The 24,485-nt window shown below is 46.9% G+C and overlaps 1 protein-coding gene and 1 long non-coding RNA gene across 2 annotated transcripts; one reads left to right on the forward strand and one right to left on the reverse strand.

Moving 5' to 3' along the window:
• Positions 1–1,912: 1,912 nt before the first annotated feature.
• Positions 1,913–5,907, reverse strand: LOC140525280 (uncharacterized). Its single transcript, XR_011973992.1, has 2 exons — positions 5,833–5,907; positions 1,913–5,245 (listed from the first exon to the last, which is right to left on the reverse strand). It is a non-coding gene; the product is annotated as an uncharacterized lncRNA (long non-coding RNA).
• Positions 5,777–10,368, forward strand: HES6 (hes family bHLH transcription factor 6). Its single transcript, XM_072640509.1, has 4 exons — positions 5,777–6,000; positions 6,231–6,317; positions 6,475–6,556; positions 8,282–10,368. The coding sequence occupies exons 1-4, from the start codon at positions 5,920–5,922 to the stop codon at positions 8,731–8,733; spliced, it is 702 nt and encodes a 233-aa protein (XP_072496610.1). The 5' UTR covers positions 5,777–5,919; the 3' UTR covers positions 8,734–10,368.
• Positions 10,369–24,485: the final 14,117 nt, after the last annotated feature.

Genomic DNA, 24,485 nt, shown 5'->3' on the forward strand with positions numbered 1-24,485 from the left:
CAGTTCATGAAGGCGTTTTACTGTCCCCTGAAATGGTTCTTAACAGGAGAAAAGGGGTCCACAGACGATCAATATCAAGGGGACCATGAACTTGTATGGGGGGGGTGGAGACTGACATTGTTCTTTTCACTAACCTCTGAGATTTTAGGAGTTCCTTTCATTAGGAACTCAGGACCCAAACCATAAACAGGAGCAGTACCTGGGACTTGGTCACCAATAGAAATCACAGTTCTTTTCGTATTCTATTACAGTTGTTGCACATGTCTCAAAATATCATTAACACTAATGGAGGAAGGGAGGGAGAGGACCAAGCATCTATTAAGCACCTACTATGTGCCAGGCACAAATAAGAGTTGGATTACCTCATTGGATTCCCTGCAACAACCCTGGGAGGTAGATGTCATTGCTGTTCCCATTTTACAGCTGAGGAAACTAAGGTAGACAGTGTCTAAGACCAGAGTCACACAGCGAGTAAATGTCTGTAGCGAGATTTGAACTCGCGTTTTGCAGACTTCAGGCCCCACACTGCTCCACTGAGCTGAGGGCTCACCACTACCTAGTTTCTTCATCTGTAAAATGAAAGGGATGGATTATTTGACCTTCGGAAATTCCCTTCCGAAGAGGAATCTGTGTGTTGGGCATCCTCCCTGCCTTAGAGATGTCCCAGCCCAGCGGGTTAAGTGCTCTGGGGAAGGAGGGAGAAGGGAGGAGGGAGGCAGGCTGAAGGCCAGGTCCCATCTCGGATCTGAGACAATGAATCCACCTGGAGCTCCCTCCCTGCTTTGGTTCACTACAGAAAAGGAGCAGATGGGCCGCCTGGCGACTGACCCACAGAAGGGCTGGGCTGAGCTGGGTTGGGCTTGCTGGGTTGGCTTCCCCTCCCTCCTCATCCTCTCCATCCCACCCCTACAGTGAGGAAGACAACAAAAAAACGCTTGGGTGCCCCTCCCTACACAAAGGCCCCAGGCCCAGACAAAGAGGCCGGGGCAGGGAACACCTGTCGCTAGCTCTGGCTCACTCTGCTCTCCCCAGGCAGCCCCCCTTGTTTCCCCCCTTGCTTCCCCCCCGCCCGCCACACTGTCGGGCTGCCTGCAGCTGCCAACTGTCAGCTGCATCAAATTACTGGCCTCAGGCTCTCCTGGGGTAGGAGAGTGCCCAGCACGGGGAGGGGGAGGGACAGAAGCTGGGGCAGGACCAGTGATGCCTTCAGCTGGTGCCTTCCCCTCCCTCCCCACCCCTCGCCTGTTCAAGGCAGCCTCAGCCCAGAGTCCTAAGCATCTTCTCTCAGCCTGGTATTTTCTCAATCGAACCCATCATTTCCAGTCGAGTGCACCCTCTGCATATGATGCATCCCCTCGATTCCAAATATCTCCACTCAGCCCAGAACACCTTCTCTCCGTCCAGAGCATCCTTCAATCAAGCCAAAGCAAAACATCCTCTCCTAGGCCCAGTGATATGCCCAGGAATGCAAGCTGGAGGAAACAGGACTGGGATCCTGAGCTAGAGAAAGGAAGACTGCCAAGGCAACAGACTTTCACTCTCTTCCAGGAGTTCTACTCAATGGACTTAATGCTAGTTAAATGGATTGAAGTCTAAACCTATGTAGGATGTGACAGAAAGCACAGGATCCAAATTCAGAGTTTACCTCTGCTACTTACTAGCTGTAATACTTTGGGCAACACACTCCCCTTCTCTAGATTTCATTTTCCTTACTTAGGAGACAGGAGGTCAGATAAGTATAGATTAAGCTAGTTTTTGATAAACTCAAGAACACCGGGGAAATGAGGTCTTTGTTCAGCAAGAATGAATGAGAAAGTGGAGCCACAGTTTGACATAAAAGAGGTTTAGATTATACCACACACTACAGTAAATTCCAAACGGATAAATGATCAAAGTATAAGAAACTACACCATTCAAAAATGAAAGAGGAATCTTTATATCTGTGGATAGGGGATGAATTTGTAACCAGACATGGCAGAGAAACATTATAAAAGACAAAATGGGTTAATTTGATAGTATAAAAATTTTTTTAAAGGGTTTTTACACAAATAAAAGCAATGTAACTAGATTCTCTTAATAGAGAAATGGTCAAAGAATAACAACAGGCAACTGGCACTGGAGTTAGAGAACCTGGGTTCAAATCCCACCTCTGAAATTTACAATCTGTGTGACCTTGGGTAAGCCACTTAACCAACCTGGGCTTCAGTGTCCCCTTCTATAAAATGAGGGGGTTCAACTAAATGGTCTTTGAGGTCCCTTCCAGTTATAAATTTATGATCCCATGACTTGATAATCACCTGCAAAAATACTCAGAATTGTTAATAATCAGAGAAATGCAAATTCAAAGCACTCTGATGTATCACCTTACACTTAATAAATTGAAAAATATGAGAAAAGACCCTCTAAAAAGTTCAGTAAGAAAACAGGCATGTTAATTCATTGCTGATGGAGCTTCTAGGTCACACCTAGAAGTAAAAGGCAGAAATTGCAATAAGGTAAATTTAGGCTTGTTATCACAAAGAACTTCCTAACAATTCTATCCACCCAAATATGGAGCAGAGGAAGCTGGGGGTGCCTCCTTCTTGGGTCAGGGAGAGACAGAACTAGATGACCTTCAGCTCTGAGATTCTGTGACCTCAAAGGGCCTTTCCAGCTCTGACTTTCTATGTCTTTACAGGGTGCGTTTGATCCAATATGAGCTTGAGGTGATGGTGGGGAGCTGAGTCCATACTCAGTCAAAGGAAGAAAGGATCTCATGTGCTGCTGAAGCTGCTTAATTTTCCTATATAGGGAGGACAATGATTTCATCAAGAGCCAGAAGTAGGAGAAATGTTGCCAGCCCCACCTCATCCCTCTTTGTCTTTCTAAGTGATTGTCACTCCTGCAGTGATTTACTTGGACCACAGTTGAAATTATGGAGATTGAAAATAATTGAAAGGGATTTTCTTAGCCTAATTTAAAGAGTAGAGTGAATTCAAGGAACCAATGTAAGAAACAAACAGTTCAAAAGACAAGCAATGCCTTAGGTGCACCAGGCTGACTGACAGGGTCTGAATCATAAAAGAGCTGAGATAGCTGCTCTGGCTATGGGTAAAAGAGGCAACGTACCCCTCCCCAATGGAAGCTGATATAGTCTAAAAGAGTCGATATACCCTTGCTCCACAGGGAAGAGATGGCATAGCAGTTATTATCCAGGGGAGCCACAGGAGGTAGCAGAGAGCAATCCAGTTCAGCTATTGGTAAATTGATAACAATGCAGTGATGAACCAGAAGATGGAGGAAGGGCCTAGTCATGAATATGCTTGCCACTCACAGCTCAGTCCAGGACCATAGATTTATACCTGAAAGGGACTTAAGAGGTCAAATAATCCAAACTCTTTATTTTGCAGAAGCCAAGTGACTTCTCCAGAGTTACTCAGGTTGATAAATAGCAGGTGCAGGATTTGAATCCAAGTTTTCTGATGTTAGATCCAGACTTGTTTTCCTTCTTTCTCACTGAGCCATCCTGCCTCTTATCACCAACATAGTCTGGTGGCTCCTTGAGGAGAATGGCAAATGTCAACCCTGGAGGCTGTAGCTCCACTCTTCAAAACCAAGCCTGGAGCCTGGAGAAGTGAAGCCCCTTGGCTCTGCACTCGGAACCTCCCTCTGCTTCTCTTTTGTAACCAACTCAGCATTCTCTTTTTTAGGGCTTGGCTACTCCCCTGTTCTACTCCCCACTCCTGAGATGTCCCTGGCCATAATTCACTTCCCTGGCCACCACCTCTCTCCATGTTACCCATTAGAATATAGTCGTCTAGAGGGCAGGCATGGAGTTTTTATAACTGGATCCCCAAAGCTTAGATAGTGCTTGGCATGTAACAATGAGTACTTAACGATGCTTTTCATTAGTGCATTTGTTCAGGAAAGTGCTGCGCTTGAGATGGAACCCTAGGAGTTGGATTTGTCTTGGTTTTACATTCCCTAGGAATGTAAACCCTCGCCTTCCAATATCAGGAGAGGATCTAGGGATGAGTGCTTATTTTCCTTGTCTTTTGTTAAGCTGTCAGTTGAATGTCTTTTGCTTTGAAGTTAGGTGTCTTTTAAGTGATTTAGGGAAAGAAACATTGATTGGGGCCCTGTGTGAATTGTGATTTTGAATGAAGGCTGACCAAAAGAATGCCTTAAACCTAGGGTAGCTTTGGGGGCCCCAGATCATATGGACAAAATTGTCTTCCCTCCTCAGTACTGACTATTGGAGGAAATGGAAGCCTGCCTACCACTCCCACAGAGTGGGCAGAGGAGCCTTTTAAACCCCAGTATGTTAGCTGGCACCAGTCTCTCTAGCACATCTAGAAGTGCTCTCCTCAGCATTCAGGCTGGCACCCACCACCACCCCTGCTCAGAACCCCAAGACAGGAGGGAAGCGTCTGAGCCCTCATCTGCCAGAAAAGTAAGTTGCAGATGTAGGGAGACTCAACAGCTGCTGTCTGAGGTCCCTACTCCCAGATCTATGGGCTGGCTTTTTGTGGATCACAAAGGTAAAAAGGAAACGTCTTTATTTATGCTGGAGGAGCTTCGATTCTACCTTTGGAGTTAGAGTGATAGGGAAAGATAGTTTGTTTTACCGGATCTACTCATGAATAATTGTGGGAAAAGGTAGTTTGTCTTACTGGGCCCACCTGTGAGTTACATTGCTAGGCATAGAGCATATATTGCATAGGCATGCTTGGGCTGGGGAGTAAACTGAAGCTAGGGAGAAATGTGATCTTGGAGCTGGGATCCAAGCACAAGCACCCCATGATTCCATCAAGAGCACCTGGGTTCGAATCCCAGTTGAGTAACTTGTACCTCAGTGACCTTGGACCTGTGAAATGTGGAAGTTGAACTAGGTAGCTTCTAGGGTCCCTGCCAGCTTAAGAGCGAGGGATCCACTCAGAAAGGAGGAAGAGGAGGAGACCTGGTGGGAAAGCGAGCAGGATCTTCGGTCCCGAGTGTTCAGAGACCACAGAGCCGGGGAGCCCAAGCCCGGCAGCATTTTACACCTAGATGAGGGACCGAGCGCTCCTCCTTCAAACTGCAAGCGACTTGTCCTCAGTCAATCCAGCAGTTACTTAGTCACGGACACCTGAACCCAGGACCTCTGACTCCAGAGCCAGGGCTCTCCCAGTTGTCTCTAAAACTACCTCAGCAGGAGGTCCCAGAGCAGGGCGAGAACCAGCTTCAGTCCCCCAGCCGCCTCCCGCGGCCGGCCGCTCCCGGGTCGCTGCTCAGGGACCAAACAAAGAAAAGTGTCGATTCCCATTGGTCCTCCAGACCTCCCCAGGTTCCCGCAGTCCATTGAGATGCAAATAAGAGTATATAAATACTGGGAAGGGGGGCAATAGGGCCCAGGAGTTGGGAGGGCGGGGCGGGTGTCCCAGTACTTTGAGGGGCGCATTCTAGCTACTCCCTTTTTCTCTCCTTTCCAAGTCACAGCTGCCTGCCCCCCCTCCTCTCTCTTGCCCATCCCTCCTTCCTCTTTCCCCCTCCGCCTCTGGCTCCTCCAGCAAGTCCCACCTCCCTTCCTCTCTCTCCTTTTGCTCCTCCCCCTTTCCCTCCTTCTCCTCCTCGCTCACCCCCCTCCCCTTTCTCGTCCTGCCTCCTCTCCCTTCCTGCCTCCCGCCCCGCTCCTCCTTGCCCCCTCCCCCTCTTCCTTTCCTCTTCTCGCTCCTCCTTCCTCCCCTGCCCCCCAGGATTCCCCTTTCGAACCCCCTTCTCCCCGCCCAGATCTCCGCCTCTCCAGGTCTCCGCCCCACCCCCAGGCCCATCCCCACTGCCCCAGGCGCCCGCGAGCAGAGCTCGGGCTCTCACCACAAAAGCCTCCTGGGCTCGGGGAGGGTTCCGGTCTGTCCGTTCCTCTTCATTCCGTCGGTCTCGCCCGCCGCCCGGCTGCCAGTCATGGCCCCGTCTTTCCGGCCCAGCCGAAGCCGCTCCGGGAGGGAGGAGGATGATTTCTGGGAGGCGAAAGGAGACCGAAAGGTGACGGGACCCCCACCCCCAACCCGCCGGACTGGAAGGGCGCTTGGAGATCCTCCTGGGTAGTCCCCACTTGCGGTCCTGGAACCTGCTCGGGGCACACTGCAGAGGCGGGATTCGAACCGTGGCCCTCTGAACCCAGAAACAACCGGGTTGGGAGCAGGGGATTCCTCAACCCCAAACTCGGGGTGCGGGGGGCTTCACTGCGTCTCCCCCTCCCTTTTTCCCTCCAGGCCAGGAAGCCGCTGGTAGAGAAGAAGCGGAGAGCTCGGATAAACGAGAGTCTACAAGAGCTTCGCTTGATCCTGGCTGACGCCGAGGTAACCAGCCCAGGGGTGGCCCAGAGGAGCCCCAAGGAGCGGCAGATGGCCTAGGGAGAGGGGGGAGAGACCAAGACACAGAGACTGCCCCTGTCCCGGCCCATTTCCGTCACCTTCTGCTTACCTGATTCCCTCCCTTTTCTCTGGCCCGGGTTAGTTTCAGATGAAGATGGAGAATGCAGAGGTTCTGGAGCTCACTGTGAAGCGGGTGCAAGGAGTCCTTCAGAGCAGGTCTCTGGGTGAGTGAGCCCCCAGCCCCGCCTCTCCTACCCCTGCTTCTCCTCCCTCTGCTACCCTTCCGGCTTTCACTACACTTGGGAGGACTCCCCTTCCCTGTCCCTCGAAGTCCCCACTTTATCCCTACTCCAGAGGGTAAGCTCACCTACTCCTTGGAGCCTAGGACTGTGCTGCCCAGGTACACCCAGGCACGTCGGCCAAGACCCTCGCCTCCCCCTGTTCCACCTGTTCTACAGTCAGTGAAGGAGCTTGAGTGCCAGGCTCTGCTATAGGCGCTGGAATCCCCGGGATTTCCAGCTCATATTACCTTGCTTTCCCTTCTGATGTGTGAATTCTGATTTCTGCTCAAATGTAAGTTTTTAAGGGCAGGACAGGTTTTGCCCTCTTGGCCCTCAAGAAATGCTTGTCCGTTGATTGGTTGATTGATCCATCAATTGGCGGGTTACTTAGTTACTTACTTATTTCAGATCATAGATTTGGAACTCGACAGGCGGATGGAGACGCTCTAGTGCCATGGCTCCTATTGGCAGGCTGGGAAAACCTTAGCGACCCCACGAAAAATGCATATGACTACAATTATGTTGAAGTACAGTTAACAAAATGTTATTTTAAAAAACCAAGTTGACAGATCCTAAGCAAAGAGCTGATGACCTAGCCCAGCCCCTGCCTTCATTTTCCTTAACCAGGCAGGTTACTGTTACTTGCTAGAGGTTATAAGATCTCACATCTAACTGGAAAGGACCTCAGAGGCCACTTGGTCCAGACTTCTCTCTCACCTCCATCTTCAGAAGCCCAGAGAGGAATAACATCCAAAATTACAGAGCTGTTGAGGGGCAGAATCCAGATGTGGCCCTGGGTCATCTGACTCCAACTCTTTTCCCACTGGACTATGGACAGACCTTCCTAACTCCTTTTCCTTCCTTCCAAAGGCTAAGCCTCTTTTCCCCCAACCCCTATCCCCAAGGCTTTAGAGAATAGTGAGTTGCTCCTCAGTGGCGGTCTCCAAGCAAAAGCTGGAGGACCACTTGTTAGGGATGATGTAGCAGGCAAGCTTTAGGGGGTCTGTCTTCCCACTGAGCCCCACTCGATAATCCTCCTTACTCAGCACCGTAGAATGCCAAGCTCCCTCCAGGTTGAGCTCAGGAGCCATGTACTGCCAGTGTTTCCCTCACCCCAGCCCTGCCCCACCTTTGTACATTTCTTTTGTGGGTCTTAAGTTTAGATCTGTTTTTCTATGCATGTCATGTTCTTGATAGATTGTAAACTACCTAAGAGCAGGCAGGCATGGTGTTGCCTGTGACCTTGTACGTCTAGGAGCTGGCCTGGAGTAGGTACCTATAAAAGCTTGTTAGTTGATTGAGTCTGTCGGGCACTGATAGAGAAAACCCCAAGATTTGCTGGGCAGGATGGCTGCTCCTTGAATATAAAGCATAATTTTACTTCTGTCTTTGCACCCCAATAGCCTGGTACAGTCCCTTGTATGTAGTGTAGGGGGGTGCTTAATGGAGACTTGCTAGCAGACTGAGTCTGAAAGCTTCTACCCCCTTCCCTTCCACCATGGCCCTTGGCCAATCAGTGGGGGAAGGACCTTTCTGCCTTCTCGTGGAGGGAGGGAGGCTGTGTGTGTGTGTGTGTGTGTGTGTGTGTGTGTGCGCGCGCGCACGCGCGCACTCCCCACCTGTCTTTCTTACTGTCTAAGCCTACCCTTCTCCTGTGCCTGGCTGCAGAATCGGACAAACTCCACCGGGAGGCCAGTGAGCGCTTTGCAGCCGGCTACATTCAGTGCATGCACGAGGTGCATACCTTCGTCTCCACCTGCCCAGGCATTGATGCCGCCATCGCTGCTGAGCTCCTCAACCACCTGCTGGAATCCATGCCTCTCAACGAGGGCGCCAGCTTCCAAGCCTTGCTCGGAGACGTTCTGGGAGAGGCTGCGGCAGCCGGACCTGGGGGCAGCCTGTGGCCTGGGGGAGAGGGCCTGGGCTCCCCTGGGCGTTCCTTGTCCCCACTACCCAGCCCTCTGTCCTTGTCACCTAGTGAGGACGTTTGTTCTGATCTAGAAGAGGCCTCGGAGGTAGAACTGAGCCAAGTGGCCCAGGAAGGGCTGGACGCTGCCCTCTGCATCCCCAGCGGCCTGGCTTCCTCTGCTGTTTCCAAGTGCATGTGGAGACCTTGGTGATAAGCTGAGGGAGGGGAGCTCCCTGAGCTGCCTCATGGGTGCAAGGGGGATGGGACGCACCTGGCTGGCTCCCCTTCCCTCTTCTTTCCCTCCCACTACTCCTCCTTCCTTTCCCTGGCCTCCTGCTACAGGTCCAGGCTGGATACATTGCCTGATCCTAGATCTGTGTGTCTCTCTGTCTGTCTGTCTGTCCAGGGTCTGAGACTGCAGACATGCAGAGTAGGTGGCCAAAGGGCTGACAGTCCCACACAACTGAACTTCCCCTATGCCCTTTGTGTGTTGGGGGGATTTCATTTTATATATTTTTCTTTAGCTTTTCTTGGTTCCACCTTTTCTCTCAGGGGAATAGGGGACCAGTAGCAGCCCAGGAAAGGACCCAGTTTAAAGTTAGTTCCCACCACCACCACCCCAAAGCCAAGGGCTAGGAGTGTGCTACCTTCTTCTGCTTGTGATAGGGTGTCAGGCAAGGGGCTGTGGTCTGGGGTGACGAGGGAAACTTAGAAACCTGTAAACTGACTTAATTTTATACATCACCCAAGTGTCCTAGAGAGGGAAGCACACAAAATCCCAGCCAGTGCTTGATATTTACTTACTAGTCACTCATTTAGTCAGTCAACAAACAGTATCTATTCTGTGCTGAGTCAAGGGAGGTAGAGGGTAATGGCAAAGGTCCTGCCCTCTAGGCACTTATAGTCTAATGATGGATGGGGTCCTATGCTCTTTTTTGCTGTCATTAGTGAAGGAGGAGGCTAGAGAAAGCAGAAAAGGAAAGGAGGAGACACACAATGCCACCCCCCCAGGGCAGAGGGTCTGGTGAGAAAAGAGTCTTCTGAGTGGTTTGCATTTGGCAGACTTGGAAATCGTATATCTTAGGGTACTACCAACTTTAAAACATTTTTCTTTTAATAAAAAAACAGTTGGAGCTTATAAGCTTTGGGAGTGTGGTTGGTCCTGTTAAGAAGTTCCTGGATTCATTATTGAATATGTGTCTTTTGTTGAGGAAACACTGAGAGACTCAGCACTTATTTCCTACACAAGGGATGTTGTGAATATATTGGAACAAATGTTATCTTTTTGAAATTTTAATACTCAGAGTTAGCTCAGAGAAAACAATGTCTTATTGGAGGCAGATCCTGGGGAGGAGGCATTCATAGGGCCTCAAACTGTAACAGAATCCCCCTCAACCTTACTTAGTAGCAGGGTCCAGCACTTCCACCTTTGTTTTGGGATGCCCAGGAAGACCCAGACTCTGCTTTGAAACTCACTGCATTCCGTGCCTATCTCTACACTTTTCTTGAGATACTGTAGAGGCCCAGAGGACTGTGTGTGTCTCTTTGTGCAAGGATTCTGGGGGTTTGCCCTCTAGGACACAGGTAGGAAGCAGGGATGGACTAACTAAAGGAGAGAGGTTTTGAGGATTCAATGGAGTCCTGCCATTGCAAATCTCTCCAAAGAAAGGCTTGAACATCAACCAGGGCTCAAACGTGGAGGACCGGAGACATCTATGGCACATCTAGGGGTGCTTGGTTTGTTGTTACCCAACATCTCCAGCTCTGAGACAACTGTCTTATGGGTCATAAGTTGGTATTGTGAAAGAGACTCTGGAATAATAAAATGAATATGGAATTTATTAAACCTTTTGGGTTTGGATTCTTTTTTTAAAAAGGTCGCTCTCAGGCCCTCCTCATTCCCCCTCCCCCTATCTTATGGTTGCCCAAAGGGCTGTCTAGCTGTGCTGAATTCTCTTAAGGAAAGGAGTGGGGGATGGACGGGGGCCAGGTTCCCCTTAAACAAGTGAGATTTGATGGAGAACCCTTTTACTTTAGAGAGGATGGTGGAGTTTGATGTGCAAATTAAGTGGGACTTTGAAGGTTTCCTGCCCCTGATCAGAACTCAAGCCTGGTGGGACCCATGGATACTTGATCCCCTTTCACCTTTTGATCTTTAGGGATCCTCCCATACCACCCTTTGTTTTACACATTAAGAAACTGAGGCCTCAGAAGGGAGGTGACCTATACAACATCACAGAGGTAGAGATAGGAGAAGATGCCAGGTCTTCTGACCCCAGGCCCAGAGTTTTTTCTAATATTCCAAGAAAGGGCCATGGGAAGGAGGGATGGGGCAGCTTGAATTCTGACCAGTGGTTCTGTGATCTCATCAGTCTCTTCCTCTGTAAAGAGGGGGATGGGGAGTTGCCCTCAGTGGCCTCTAGGGTCCTAATTCTAAATCAAAGAATCAACCTGGAGTACATGGAACCCTTAAGGAATCTGTTAACTGGGATGGGAAAAATGATTTTCACTAATGTTTAATTGAAATTGAGCATTTCCTTCAATTATTCAAAAACATGATTCTGAGAAGGGATGTATAGGCTTCCCCAGATGTCTGACCAACAAGTATTGATTAAGCACCTACTACGTGCCAGACATTGTGCTAAGCATCAGGGAGATAAGAAAAGGCCAAAAAATGGGAGACAACATTCCTACAACTATGTAAACAAGCTATCAACTGGATCATTTGGAAGCAGCTCTAGGAAAAGGACTAAGATGAAGGAGGGATGGGAAATGGGGGTGGGGCTGTGTGTGAGGGGATAGGACTGGAGTTGTATGTGAGGGGGTGGGGGATGGGGTTGTGTGTGTGTGTGGAGGGGGGTGACTGGTACTACAAAGAGGTCAGACTACCCAAGGGATCCAGAACAGACAAGTTTAAGTATTCCCACAGTGAATTGATGGTATCTGGTCCTAAGTGAGTCTTGTTCGTGTTTAAAGAGGTTCGATGGCTCAAAAATGAGGTGGGGACCTAGTTATCCCTTCCCCAACAACTTGGCTCTGCCCCATACTTACTGTCTGAGGTGACCTAGGTGGCTAGGTGGCTAGGTCCCTTGTCTTCTGGACCTCAGTGGTGTCATCTGCAAAATGAAGGGGTTGGATTAGATGACCAAGAAGACCTCATCCAGTTCCAAGTCTGTGGCCCTGCGACCTCAGGTGTGGTGGTGGAGTTTTTACAGTGAGGTGGAAGAACCTAATTTGTATTTGTTCCATGGTAGAGATTCTCTAAGGGGTGGGGGCAGAGCAAATGAAACAGACACTCAAAAAGGATCTACAAAACAACACAGAAAGAAACAAAAATCATTTCAAAAGTGAACACAGACAAGGCAATTGTATCACTCTCATTTGAAATTTTATAGACACTTTCTAAAAACTAAGAGAAAGCTGAGTTTCATGTCCAACCTTCTTTTTGCTTCATTGTATACTGAAATGTCTATGCTTGGGTGGTTAAGTTTATAATCTCTTTTTTCAGAAGAATAAATAGAAGTTTTACTGGGCAGGTTGGTCTCAGGATATGGGTGGTGAGAAGAGGGGAAGAGGGGATTGGGGGAGCAGTGTGGAATGGGGTCTGGAGGGCCTTTCCTGGGGCTGATCTGAAGGACTAGGGTCATCTGTCCCCCAGGACTGAACCCGCTGATGATCCTTCTATTCTTACTTAAGGGAAGGACCAGCTCTTTCTCCAGTCCAGGGACAAACTGAACAATAAATGATCTCCCACTCTCCTTTAATTCCTGTCTCCCAATCCCAGCTCAGGTTTCCAGCCCCACATCTCTGAAGACCACTGCTTGACTCACCATTTCTAGTTGAAAGAATTAAACACTTTGAATTTGAGGGTGGGGTTGGATGTATGTGTATGTGTGCTTATGCCCATGGAATTACAAAGCCGTAATAATAAGGATAATTAAAGCTAATAGTTATATTGTGCCTACTATGTGCCAGGTATTGTGTTAAATGCTTTACAAATATCATCTCATCCAAGTCTCACAACAACCCTGGGAGGTATTATTATCCCTATTTTACAGATGAGGAAACTGAGATAGAGGTAAGTGACTTGCCCAAGATCTTACAGCCTCATGTGAGGCTGGATTTGAGCTCAGGTCTTTCTGCCCAAGGCCCAGTGCTCTATCCATTTTGACACCTAGCTGCTGGTCCCAGTCAGATTTTTAGCTCTTCCTCCCAGTGTGACTTCAGGCAAATCACTTTCCCTTTTCTCACCTTCAGGTGTTTAATCTATAAAATGAGGGAGTTGAGTTCTAGTGCTTCCGTGGTTCCTCTCAGCTCTAACTGCATGGTCCTTGCGTCTCTGCAGCCCTTTGAAATCACCATCCCCACTGTAAAAACAAAGGGATTGCATTCCGGGAAGATGCAAAAGACGTCCCTGAGGAGGCAGCCCTGGGGCTGCTGGGCTTTCCAGCATGGACAGGATTTCAGGGGAGCCAGTGAGGGAACTTCTTACCGTGCACTCTTTTTCTTCTCCGCTAGACCCTAAAGGCCTTGAGAGCAGAAAGCTTCTCTGGGACCCCCTGATTTGACGCCATGGGGTGAATGTAGACTCTAGATTCTGAGGTCCCATGTTCAAATTTCACCACTGCCATTTAGAAACAGGTCCTTAGGCAAGTTATTTAACCCCCTGCTGAATATCAGCAGTTGCATGAAAAGATCCTCACCCCATCCTACCTGGACGCTCCTTTGTAATGTTAACTCAAGGGCAAAGTGGACCTTGGGCTGCCAAAAGGGGCCCCTTTCTGAATGTGATTGGGCCTTCCTTAAAGTCCAGCAAAGGACTGGGGGTAGAGCCTTGTTGGCCCTCAGGAGGGTGGCAGAGGGAGAGACCTCTGACTTCCCTCCCCTTCCTGGCTGCCATCGTGACCATCAGATCTGAGGCCCTCCCACATCTTGAGGGCAGCCCAGCGGGAGAGAATAGGGGTGGAGGTGTGTGAGATTCTGTCCCAAGGCTGGCCTGTGAGGTGGGGGAGGGAGAAGGTGAACAAGGATCCCCATGGAGAGGAAGGGCAATAGATATATGGTCATTGCCTAAACACTGAGGAAGGAGTCCCAGGTCCCTCGTTTTATTTTTTTCTGAGTCCCTCATTTTCAGTTTCCTTGATACAGACAAAATGGAGTAAGGGAAAGTGTGATGAACTTTGACTCAAAGTACATGGGTTCAAATCCTGATTTTACTTTTTATTCTGTGACCTTTGTCAAGTCTTTTTCCCTTTCCTAGGCCTCAGTTTCCCCCTTCTAAACTGAGAGGATTGGTCTAGAACATCAGTTCCCAAAATGTGGTCCATGGACCCTTGGGAGTTCCCTGACACCTTTCAAGGGTTTCTTGACGTCAACACTATTCTCATTAACAATACGAAGACAGTATTTGCCCATCAAAATACTCGTCTCTTTGCCAATTGCAGATCTGTAGAAGACCATGAGTTCTTCATAGATTTCAACCAAAACAACAAATTAAAACAGAGTGAATGCAGAAGCATATCAGAGAATCCACCTGTCTCCTGTTAAGGCAGATATTAAAGTGATTTGCAATGATGCATAAAACATTTCCTCTCTGTTTATGAAGTCATTTGTTTTGGAAAATCTAGTTATTTATCATAAAAATAAATTATTTATGTTAACATACAATGGTTTCATTATTATAATTTTCAATCAGTATTTTAAAATGTAAGTGTTTTAGCTTCTGATATGATAAATATCAGTAGTTATAACCCACATAAACAGAAACTCCTGGGGATCCTTAATAATTTTTTAGAAGGTAAAGGGGACCTTTGAGAATTATTTTATTAGATGATATCTATGGTCCCTTCTAACTCTCATGCATATTTAGCTTTGCATATTTTTAGCTGGAAGGGGAAACTCAGGTTCAGAGAATGGAAGGGACTTATCTAAAGTCATTCAGGTAATAAGTACCAAAGAAAGAATTTGAACTCAGTGCCTCTGAGTCCTCATTCAGACTTGCTTCCACCGAGCCACTTGGAGTTCTTTGAGAGCGTATTTGATTTCTGAAAAAAAAAAAAGTCATTTTGAACCAAGTCTGATTGTCAGAATGCGGATGAAGCTTATCATGTATTTTAGGGGATAGAGCAATAGACTTGGAGTCAGAAAGACCTGGGTTTGAGTGCAGCCTTATATACTTCCTGTTTATATGATCCTGGGATTTGAACTCAATTTTCTTGTAGAAGAACAAGAGCATCCACCTCTCAGGGTGACTGGAAGGAACGAATGGGCTACCATGTAAATAACATGGTCAGCAAACTTTAAAAGCCCTATATTAACATCATTATTGATCATCATTATTGATAATATCGTTATTAAGCATCATCATTAATAACCGAATTATTGTAGATGTTATGAATCTGTCCAACATTTTAATATGAATATCATTTATACTATAAGAAATAACAGCCTAGTAAGAACAATGACTAGACATAAGACAAAAAAATTGCCAAATAGAAGACAAAGTTGGAATAACGACAGAGTGGGATGTCCCCCCTGCCATTTTGGTTCTAAGGACCAGAGAATGACATAGCGGCCCCTCCCCTCAGCATAGAAGTGGAAGAGTCTACAGGGAAAGGAGAGGAAAGATACAGTATCAGGTCTCCATATGGCTGTTGGCACTTAATAGTTTTTTCTTTTGCATGAGACAGAAAGGCATCTGAACACTGGTCACCGTAGTGTTCAATGGTGAAGCTGAGAGGTGGTGGCCCATAGGTGGGAAATGTGGTATACTTTGTCAGAAAGGGCCTAGAGGGTGGTCAGTTTCACTCACTGAACTACTTTGTTACAAGAGATGGTTTTATGGCCCCTGAGGAAGGAAGGGGGATGACTCTGGGAAGTGACAACAATGTATCAAAAAGGGCATCCATGTAACACTTTTCTTTGTTACAAGTATACTGAGCATGCTGGGGGATGGTGCGGCTGTCTTATCAAAATAGAGATTCAGTTCTTTGGGGACAAACTGGAAAAACTGTGATATGAAAATCCCATTTTGAAACAAATGAGGACTTCCCTTGAAGTCTGGAGTCTACCTTTCCGGGGGTTGGGGGCAGGAATGGGATTCCTAAAACTGTCTCTGAGACCTGCCCCCACCCATGTTATTAGCTTAGGTGTTTAGCAAGGTATTTAAGTTATTAGTTATTAAGTCTTTAAGTTATTAGCCCCACACCACATTCCACCTGTGTGACCTTGGACAAGTCTCAACCTCCCAGGCCTCAGTTTCACCTCTGTAAAAGTAAAGGCCTTGGACGAGGTGGCTACTAAGGTCCCATTCAGTTATGTGAAGGGAACACAGCACTCCCTGGACTTACAGATGTCTAGAAAAGGAAAAAACAACAGCCCTTCTTCTGCCTTTCTGACTCCCATCCCCCAGCCTCCATGCTTTGTAGTCTGCCCAGGTGTGTGCATGTGTGGCCTTGTTCCTTCCCCAAACAAGAGCCTCCTTTGATGGAGGCATCTGGGCCCCAGTCACTGAGGCTGGGCAAGAAGGTGTCAGTTCTGACAAGGGGCTGCTAAAGGCAGGAAGCCCCCCCAGCCTGGCCAGGCCAGCTGTCCTGGGAGCCCTACCCTCCAGCTACTCATGCTCTTTGATGTGGCCCAGAGGCTGAGCCTGGCCCTAGGGACTGTGTGGGATCCTAGATGCTGACTGGGAAGGGAACTGAAAATTCACCCTTCTCACTTGACAGAGGAGGAAACTGAGGCTCAAGCAGCAGTGACTTGCTAGTAACTTGCTAGAGGTCAAAGAGATGGATAGTATCAGAGCCAGGTGTTCTGACCCCATTCTGCTGTTTTTCCGTACTGTGTCACAGCTGGTTCAGAAGGCTTTGAAGGCCAGATTAGGAAACATATCACAGACTTCAGGCTATCTTACTTGACACCTACTACATTTTACTTAGACATTTGCTATGTGCCCCTGGATAAGCCACTCCACCTCTGCCTGCCTCAGTTTCCTCAACTGTAAAATGAGGATAGTAATAGCACCTACCTCTCAGGGTTGTGTGGATCCAATGAGATACTATTGAAAAAGTGCTTGATAAATGTCTGTTTTCTTCCTTCTTTCAGCTCCCCCACCCTCAGTATCTGTGAGGCAGGTCTTCTCCTACGTTAGAAAAGATCACTGGCTGGTGAGTAAAAGGACTTGGTTGGAAACGCCACCTCTGACTGGCACTAGTAATGTACTCTGGCCTTGTGGGCCAGGACCTTAATAGGCTGGGGGTGCTTTGAACTAACCCCTTACAACTTACAACAACCGGGGCAACAGGGGAAGCTGCAAAGGGGTAGATTGAGACTGGATTTTATAAAACACCTCAAACAAGAACCACCCTTCCAGCCAATGAAGGCTGCTGAAAGTGGAATGGAGGAGGAAGTGGTGGTTCCCTCTTCCAAGTCTCTAACTCCCTGGTTTGGTTATCCCACGACCCCAGGAGGTCAGAGGTAACCCAGCCAACTCCCTTTGTTTTGAAGACAAGGCAGGAGAGGAACTGACTTAGACCATGTCACGCAGTTAGTATGTGGCAGTCAGGATTTGAGCTTGTCCCCTGACCACAGAACCAGCTTTGGACTGGTTAAGGCCCAGGCCTTTCCTTTGAGAAACTCAGTAAAGTCTTTGGAGTAATTAGGATGCTCTGAGGCACCCTTGGAGAGGGAAGAAGGAGGAGGGTGTTGGCCACATGTATGCCAAGGGGAGAAGTCCTTTCTGGATTACTCCATTTTTCCAGCACGATGCTTTTATTAAACAGCTGTGAATATCTTTCATGGCTCACAGTGTAGGTAGGAGAAGCCATTTTCAAAGGACCCACACCCCAAAGTCCCAGGAGTGGGATTTGCATACAGTCATTTAGCGGCATAAAACACACCCAAGGAGAGCAACCTTGGAGGATGGAAGTTATGTTGATTGTTTTTCTTCTGCCACAATTTACCCTGATCTGGGGACCCCTTGCTCAGTGGATGAGATTTGCTTTATGAGCGATGGAAGAAAGTACCATCCCTCGGATACAGAGAGAAATATCTAGTACTTTCTAGAAGGCATAGTCAGGACCATCCTCTATGCAACAGGGTGTATCTCCCATGCCTGGTGAGCCCGAGCTACTGGCAAGGTAGAATTGGGCTGGGGAGGGGGATCAGAGTGAGCAAGAAGAGGGAGACAATGGCAGGGTCTGAGCTCTACTCGACTGGGCTGAAGTGTCCTCAGGCAGGCCCAGACCTGGTAGCTCCGGCCTTGGTATGGAGAAACATCTTGCCCAAAGCAAGGGGAGAGTCCAGCCTGGGTTGAGCATCTTCCCAGGTAGATTCCTGGGATAGAGATGATTAAGGAAATAGATCCCCAGCACCTTTTCCATCCATTCCCAGAGGAGCATCAGGCCATGGACCTCATGCATAGACTGAATTTAGCCTAGCCTTCAGACTCTATCCCCTCACCTTGGAGTCTGTGCCCTCAGAGGACATAAAGGAAGAGAACTGAATACAAAGCGCAGGGCAGCCCCAAGAGGAACAGACCCAGACTCAAGAGCCTTGGCCCAAGCTATAGTCCTGGCTCTGCCATAAATGGGTTCAGGGATGGGCTTTTGGGAATCTCAGTTTCCCCATCTGATAAATGGGGATAATGATACCTTCACTACCAACCTACCTAAAGAGACTGTAAGCATCTAAGAAGATACCAAGTATGAAACCATTTCCAAAAAAAGAAATGTAGCTTTAAGAAACACAAAGCCCTGTATTTATAACTCAGATGAATTTGGTGTGTAAATGTGGATAGGGGTTGGGGCTTGGATTCAGGAAGATGCAGCCTCTCTGCGGGATTTTGGGCTGTAAAATAAGAGGGTGGTATCTGCCCTCCAAGGTTCATTCTGGCTTTAAGCCTGAGTTCTTGGGATTATAACTGTGTGTACAGTACCTGGCACACAGTAGGTGTTTGTAGACAGGCCGGATGGCAGGGGAAAACTGAAGCAGCAAAGGTGCCCAATGAGTTGATCTGTACTGGCTCTCTACTGCCACCTAGTGCTCAAAGGTTGAATGAGGTAACCATTCAAGGAGCACAGAGGAGTCCAGGAGGGAAGTCCAACCAGCTGCCCTTTGCCTAGTCCGGCCCTGGGCTTCATGGGAACCATGGCGGGGGCAGGGAGAATTTGTGGCTTTCTAGGTCCGTGGGTACGGCCTTTTGACCGAGTCCAAGTTTTACAGAACAAATTCTTTTATTAAGGGGATTTCTTCTGTGAAGTTTGGAGGGCTGCACTTGAGGACCTAGAGGGTCATATGCTGCAGGCTCCCCATCCCTGATTTGGACCAAACCTCTCTTTTGACAGATGAACAAACTGAGTCCCTGAGAAAGGTAGAAACTTGGGATCATAACAACTAGAAGGAACCTTAACGGCCAACAAGTCTGTTCCTCTCATTTTACAGATAAGGAAACTGAGGCACAGAAGAGAAGCGACTTATCCAAGAAGGTCACACTAGGAATCAATGGCAGAGCTAGGGTCTTTCTGACTATTTGCCCAGCACTATGACTGCTCAAGATTCAGCCGAATTATAAGAATAAAGCCAAGTCTCATCCCAGATATTGTATGTGGGTGATTCAGCCCCAGCCAGCAGTCACAGTTCCAGTATCTCCCATCAGCCCAGACCCAAGATAGTCTTCATGTTTGGTAAGAGCCTCCCCACTCACCATGGAGGCTTCACCCTCTCTTTTGGAATCTTTGAGGAGGTCTCACAGCCTTTGCCAATAAGTAGGCCAATCTCCATTGCTCCAGAGAAAACGGAGGAAAACGTCCCACCAGACCTGGGAAAACATGCTCAAGCAGAAGGGTAGCTGAGGGTAGGGGATTCATCCAACCAATCAATTAATTCATCAACCTTTATTAAGCACTTACTATGTACCAGATACTGTGCCTACTATATGCCAAGCAAAAGGCCTCTCTACCTCTTTCAGTTGGTCCAAACAGTTGTTAATCCTTTCCCAATCTTTCTCAACTGCTGGCAGAAACACAATCTTTTACAAAAGATTTCTTTTTTTATTATGAATTTAACAAATTGGAAAATTTCAATATACAAGTAGAGAAAGGAGAATTGTATGGGAAACTGTAAAGCTGGGTTACAAACAATCTGAAACAATGTCATCACCAAGGACTCTGAGGTATTCTGGGGAGGAGACCAGTATGAACCTCCCCCCAGCCCAATTATCTTTGTACCTGCAGATCCCAAGGAACAGGAGGAAGTCATCTGCCTCCCAGGGTCAGTTGGTGAGCTGACTCTACATGAGCTAGTGTGTGGCTGGAGAGAGGCAGTATAGAGACACTCTTCTAGAAGGTTGGGTTGCAGCTGAAGGCTCCTCAACAGATGAGGAAACTGAGGCTTGACCCAGAGAATTATTGTGCCTTTGGATCTACTGCTGATTCACAATAAGGTAACTGAAAGTAAGGAAAAGGAAAAAGTTAAAGGATTACAAGGATAATTATGAGCTCAATTCTTCAAAGCTGAGAAGTTACAACCATCTTTAAAAAGGAGAGCCATGGAATTTGTTATTCAAATTCAATTTAATTTGAACCCATTATTTTCTCTGTCTCTGTCTCTCCATTCTTAATAATAAATGCCCAGGACCATTTGATGATAACTGAAGAAACATTTTTGGCCCAAACAGAGAGGTTTACAAGGATAATCCGAAACACTTGCTTTGGTTAGATCAGCACCCCTCCACAGCCCTGAAGAATGAATGGAATTCAAAAGATTGAGATTGTTGGGGGATAATTTACCCATAGTTCCAGTTCACAATCTATTAAGCACTATTAGACATGACCACCAGAGCTCAAAGCCCTTGCACACCCCAAATGGACAAGATTCATGATCATAATGAAAGCCCAGATCACAGAGCAAAGTCCTGTCATCAGTATAACTGGAGTTTGGTTCCCTTGACTGGAATTAATACTCCCATTAAAACTTGGCTATTTTCCCCACTGCAAAGTTCAAATCTCTTTCTTTGCCGCATACCTAAGCATATTGAAGTATCATACTCAGGCATAGGGACTATTACTTAAAAAATCTATCCAGAATAATGCCTAGTAATATACAAGTGGAAGAAGGATTATTCCTAATCAGTGATCCTCCAGAGGCTCACATCTGTGGATGACACCATGCTAAAGGCAGTGTTAAGGCCCAGAACATCACCACACTCGCTGAGACCTATACACAAACAAACAAACAAATGAAGGAATGAATGAATGTAAATAAATAAATGAATGAGTAAACGCTCATAAAATAAATAAAAAACCATATAGGAAAAGGGACACAGTTAAAAGCACCTATTTCAGCCTCTGATAAGTACTTGGAAGGCCAGTCTATATCTGAGACAGGCCCTGTGGACAGTGAGGGGAAGGTCCATCAGGCTATATTTAATCTGAGAAACTGGCCACTACTTTTTGCAATCTCTAAGTTTCTCTTTAGCACAAAACCCCATCCTTTTAACATCCGTGTTCTTCGGTGATATGCATGGTTATAGACTTCGGAATTTCAAATATTAAAAACTTTTATTGGTTAAAATTTTCCAACTTGCTACTTAATACCAAAGTTCAGGAATTAATTGTTTAATATCAGATCAGGGTAGCTGCATCTTGAACTAAGGGAATGTCGTTGTTCAATCTTTTCAGTCATGTCCAACTCTTTGTGACCCCATTTGAGGCTTTCTTAGAATGGAATACTACAACTCCTTAAAATAAATAGGGCACGAAGAAAAGTGAGATCAGCAGCCTTTATCTCTTAATAGTAAGTGTTTAGTTCCTGAAATAAACATTTTAAGAGATATTATTGTAGGAAGGTCTCATTTATAAAGAACAAAATTACATTTTGTTGTTTGTCTAATTCTGTAGGAAGGAAGGCATTTTTACATCATCTGAGTTCTTTTTTTAGATGTAGATTTTGTTTTCACTTTAATAAGTTTTATGGTTTGAGTCAGAACATTTTCTATTACATCAAATGTGAAAAGAGCTGAATGGAGGAACTAATGAAGGAGCAGGGAAAAAGTAATGTAATTTTTATAAAGACTTTTTTTTAAACTTCAAATGAAATATACTTCAGGTCAGGTGGGTAGCAGAGTGGATAGAGTGCTGGGCTTGGAGTCAGGAAGACACATCTTTTGGACTTAAAATCTAACCTCAGACACTAACTAGAATCTGGGTGACCACAGGCAAGTCACTTAACCCTGTTTGCCTCAGTTTCCTCACCTGTCAAATGAGCTGGAAAAGGAAATATTTTCCAAGAAAACCCCAAATGGAGTCACAAAGAGTCAGACACAACTTAAAGTGACTGAACAACAAATATGCCAGATCAAAAACAGGCTTTCAGAACCTGAAAAGTATGGGAAAACTTTTCCATTTTCCTGAAGTTCTATTTTGGGAGTCCCATTAGGAACATTAGAAATCTCTCCACCAGCTGTTACAGAGCAAAGATTTTCTGGACTGTGTGATTCTGTAACATAAGAAAATGGCTCTCATTTGTCAGATTCAATTCAACCCATTACAATGACTCCACTGTGCAGCAGGACCACCTTTGTTATTCAATAGAAAACATTTTCTTTTTAGTCTTTAAATTATGGGCAACTTACCGTGGCCTCTTGGTACAGAACTTGAAAGAAATAAACCATTTCCTTGAATGAAATTAAGCAAAAATCTTACTTAAATTTAAAATGATAGTCAATGTGGTGGATGCTGTATTTCTTTTCTTTTGGTATGTGATGCTTCCTGGGGAATACATCTCGACTCTGGGTTTTTGGAAACTATGGAAAAGAATAGTGAAAATTTGGGAAACTGTGAGATTTTTCAGAATGATAAAATTTTTCAGTATAAAATATTGTCAAAATTGTCTATTTGAACATCTAGTATTCCTACAACAAATGCATCATACGGATATTCCAGAGAACATGCAAAGGGAATAATAATGTTGAAAATGGTAATTTACAATCCGAGAAATCAGTTGAGAAGTTTACTTTTCTAAGGTTTAGCATCATATTTTGTATGAAAATAGGTAATATTTAAATATGGGGCTGCTAGTGTTGTTCAATCATGTCTAACTCTATGACCCCTTTGGAGGTTTTCTTGGCAAAGATGCTGGAGTGGTTTCCATTTCCTTCTCCAGCCAATTTTACAGATGAGGAAACTGAGGCAAATGAGATTAAGTAACATGTCTAAGGTCACATTGCTAGTCAGTGTTTGAGGCCAGATTTGAACTCAGGAAGATGAGTCTTCCTGATGTCAGACTGACATTCTATCTACTGCATCACCTAACAGCCCATGTAAGTTTTGTGCTGCTACCAGTTCATCAATAAAAGGGATGAGGGCACTGGATTTGAAGTCAGAGGTCTGGGTTCAAATTCCACCTTTGCCATTTGCTACTTCTATGACCTTGGGCAAGTCATTTCCCTCCTGGGCCTCAGTTTCCTCATCTATAAAATGAGGGGGCTGGATTAGGTGACCTCTGAAGTCTTTCCAACTTTTGATCTGGAATCTTATGATTTAGAGATAGAAAGGCTACCTAGTCCAGACCCTTCATTCTACAAATGAGGAAACTGGGGTCCTGCAAAGTCAAATGACTTACTGAAGATAACACTAGCAGTAATCTTCAGTCAGGATTTGAATCCAGGTCATGGATCAAGAGCTGAAAGGGACTCCAGAGCCTTCTACAAGGCAAAACTCCTCAGGATGTTCTCCTAGGGGACTAGCCCATCCCTCAATTGATCAATCAGATACTGTTATTAAGTACCTACTCTATGTCACCCCCAAGGAGGTTTTCTACTCCCTTCCATGAATCTTCACTTCCTCTGACACAACAGTGACTTTCTCAACTCTTGGAAAGTAAAGCAGGTTTGGAGGCGAGCCCTGGGCGTGCAGGGCAAACGTCAGCCATGTCCTTGCTTCTCACAAGGGAAGGGGAAGGAACTACCCAGAGCCAGTGATATGCTGCAGCCAGCTTCCATGGGCTCTAGGGAGGTGAGTTAAATTTTCAGTGTTATATTCACACCTCCAAAACTGGCAAACCTATAGATCAGGGCTTGGTTTATTGTTTTATGGATTGTTTAGACTTAAGAAAGTGAAGAAAATGGTAACAATGTAAATTAAAAAGTGTATTGTGCTATGAACTAGGTTGTTAAACACTTTTACGGCTTTCAGGGGCCCCTCCCTATCCCTGCTCAACACACCCGATCGCAAGCCCTAAGTGAGCACTAGGGCTGCTAACTAAGTGTTCACACCTCCCAAAGGCAGCTCTTAACCATTGCTTCACAGGAACACGTCTAAGCTTTGGGCCATAGCCCTGGAAAGGCCCTGAGTTAGGAGAATGGCAGTGCTGGGAGGGGCCTTAGGACCCAGAATAGCAGGAGGAGGGGCCTTATAACCCAGAATGGCCTGAGGAGGTGTCTTGGAACACAAAGGCAATGCTGGGAAGGCCCTTAGAGCTCGGGCTTTAACCCTGGAAGCCTTCTGCCCTTCTTCTGGTGTCCTCCCAGGGGCGGATACCCCGAGCCGCTTCTCTGCTGGCCAAGGGCCCAAGGCGGTGAAAGGCCAGGTCACACCCCAGGGCCCAATCCTGACTGTCCCTGGGGAGCTGCTCCGCCTCCTCAGCCCGGTCCTCCTTGGCACTGGGAAGTCCGAGCCTACTGCAGTCCAGGGCTGCCCAGCCTGGCTCTCCCTCTAGCCCCTGGTTGGTGGGCCCTGTCCCTCACCGTGGGGACAGGGGATGGATGGGGAGGCAGGCTGCACACTGGGAGCGCCCCGCGGCCTCGGGGAATCTCTCCGTCCCATACTTCCTTCATCCCAGCCAACAATGCCCTGCCTCCCCACTCCTCCCCGTTCTGAGCCTGAAATTAGCATGTGAACAAAGTCAGGCCTCCCGGCCCCTTTCCCAGGCGCACTGCCCGGCTGGGGCTCGTGGCAGTCCACCCAGGCA

This window comes from Notamacropus eugenii, chromosome 2 (assembly GCF_028372415.1).
Source record: "Notamacropus eugenii isolate mMacEug1 chromosome 2, mMacEug1.pri_v2, whole genome shotgun sequence".
In the NCBI taxonomy this organism is placed as follows: domain Eukaryota; kingdom Metazoa; phylum Chordata; class Mammalia; order Diprotodontia; family Macropodidae; genus Notamacropus; species Notamacropus eugenii.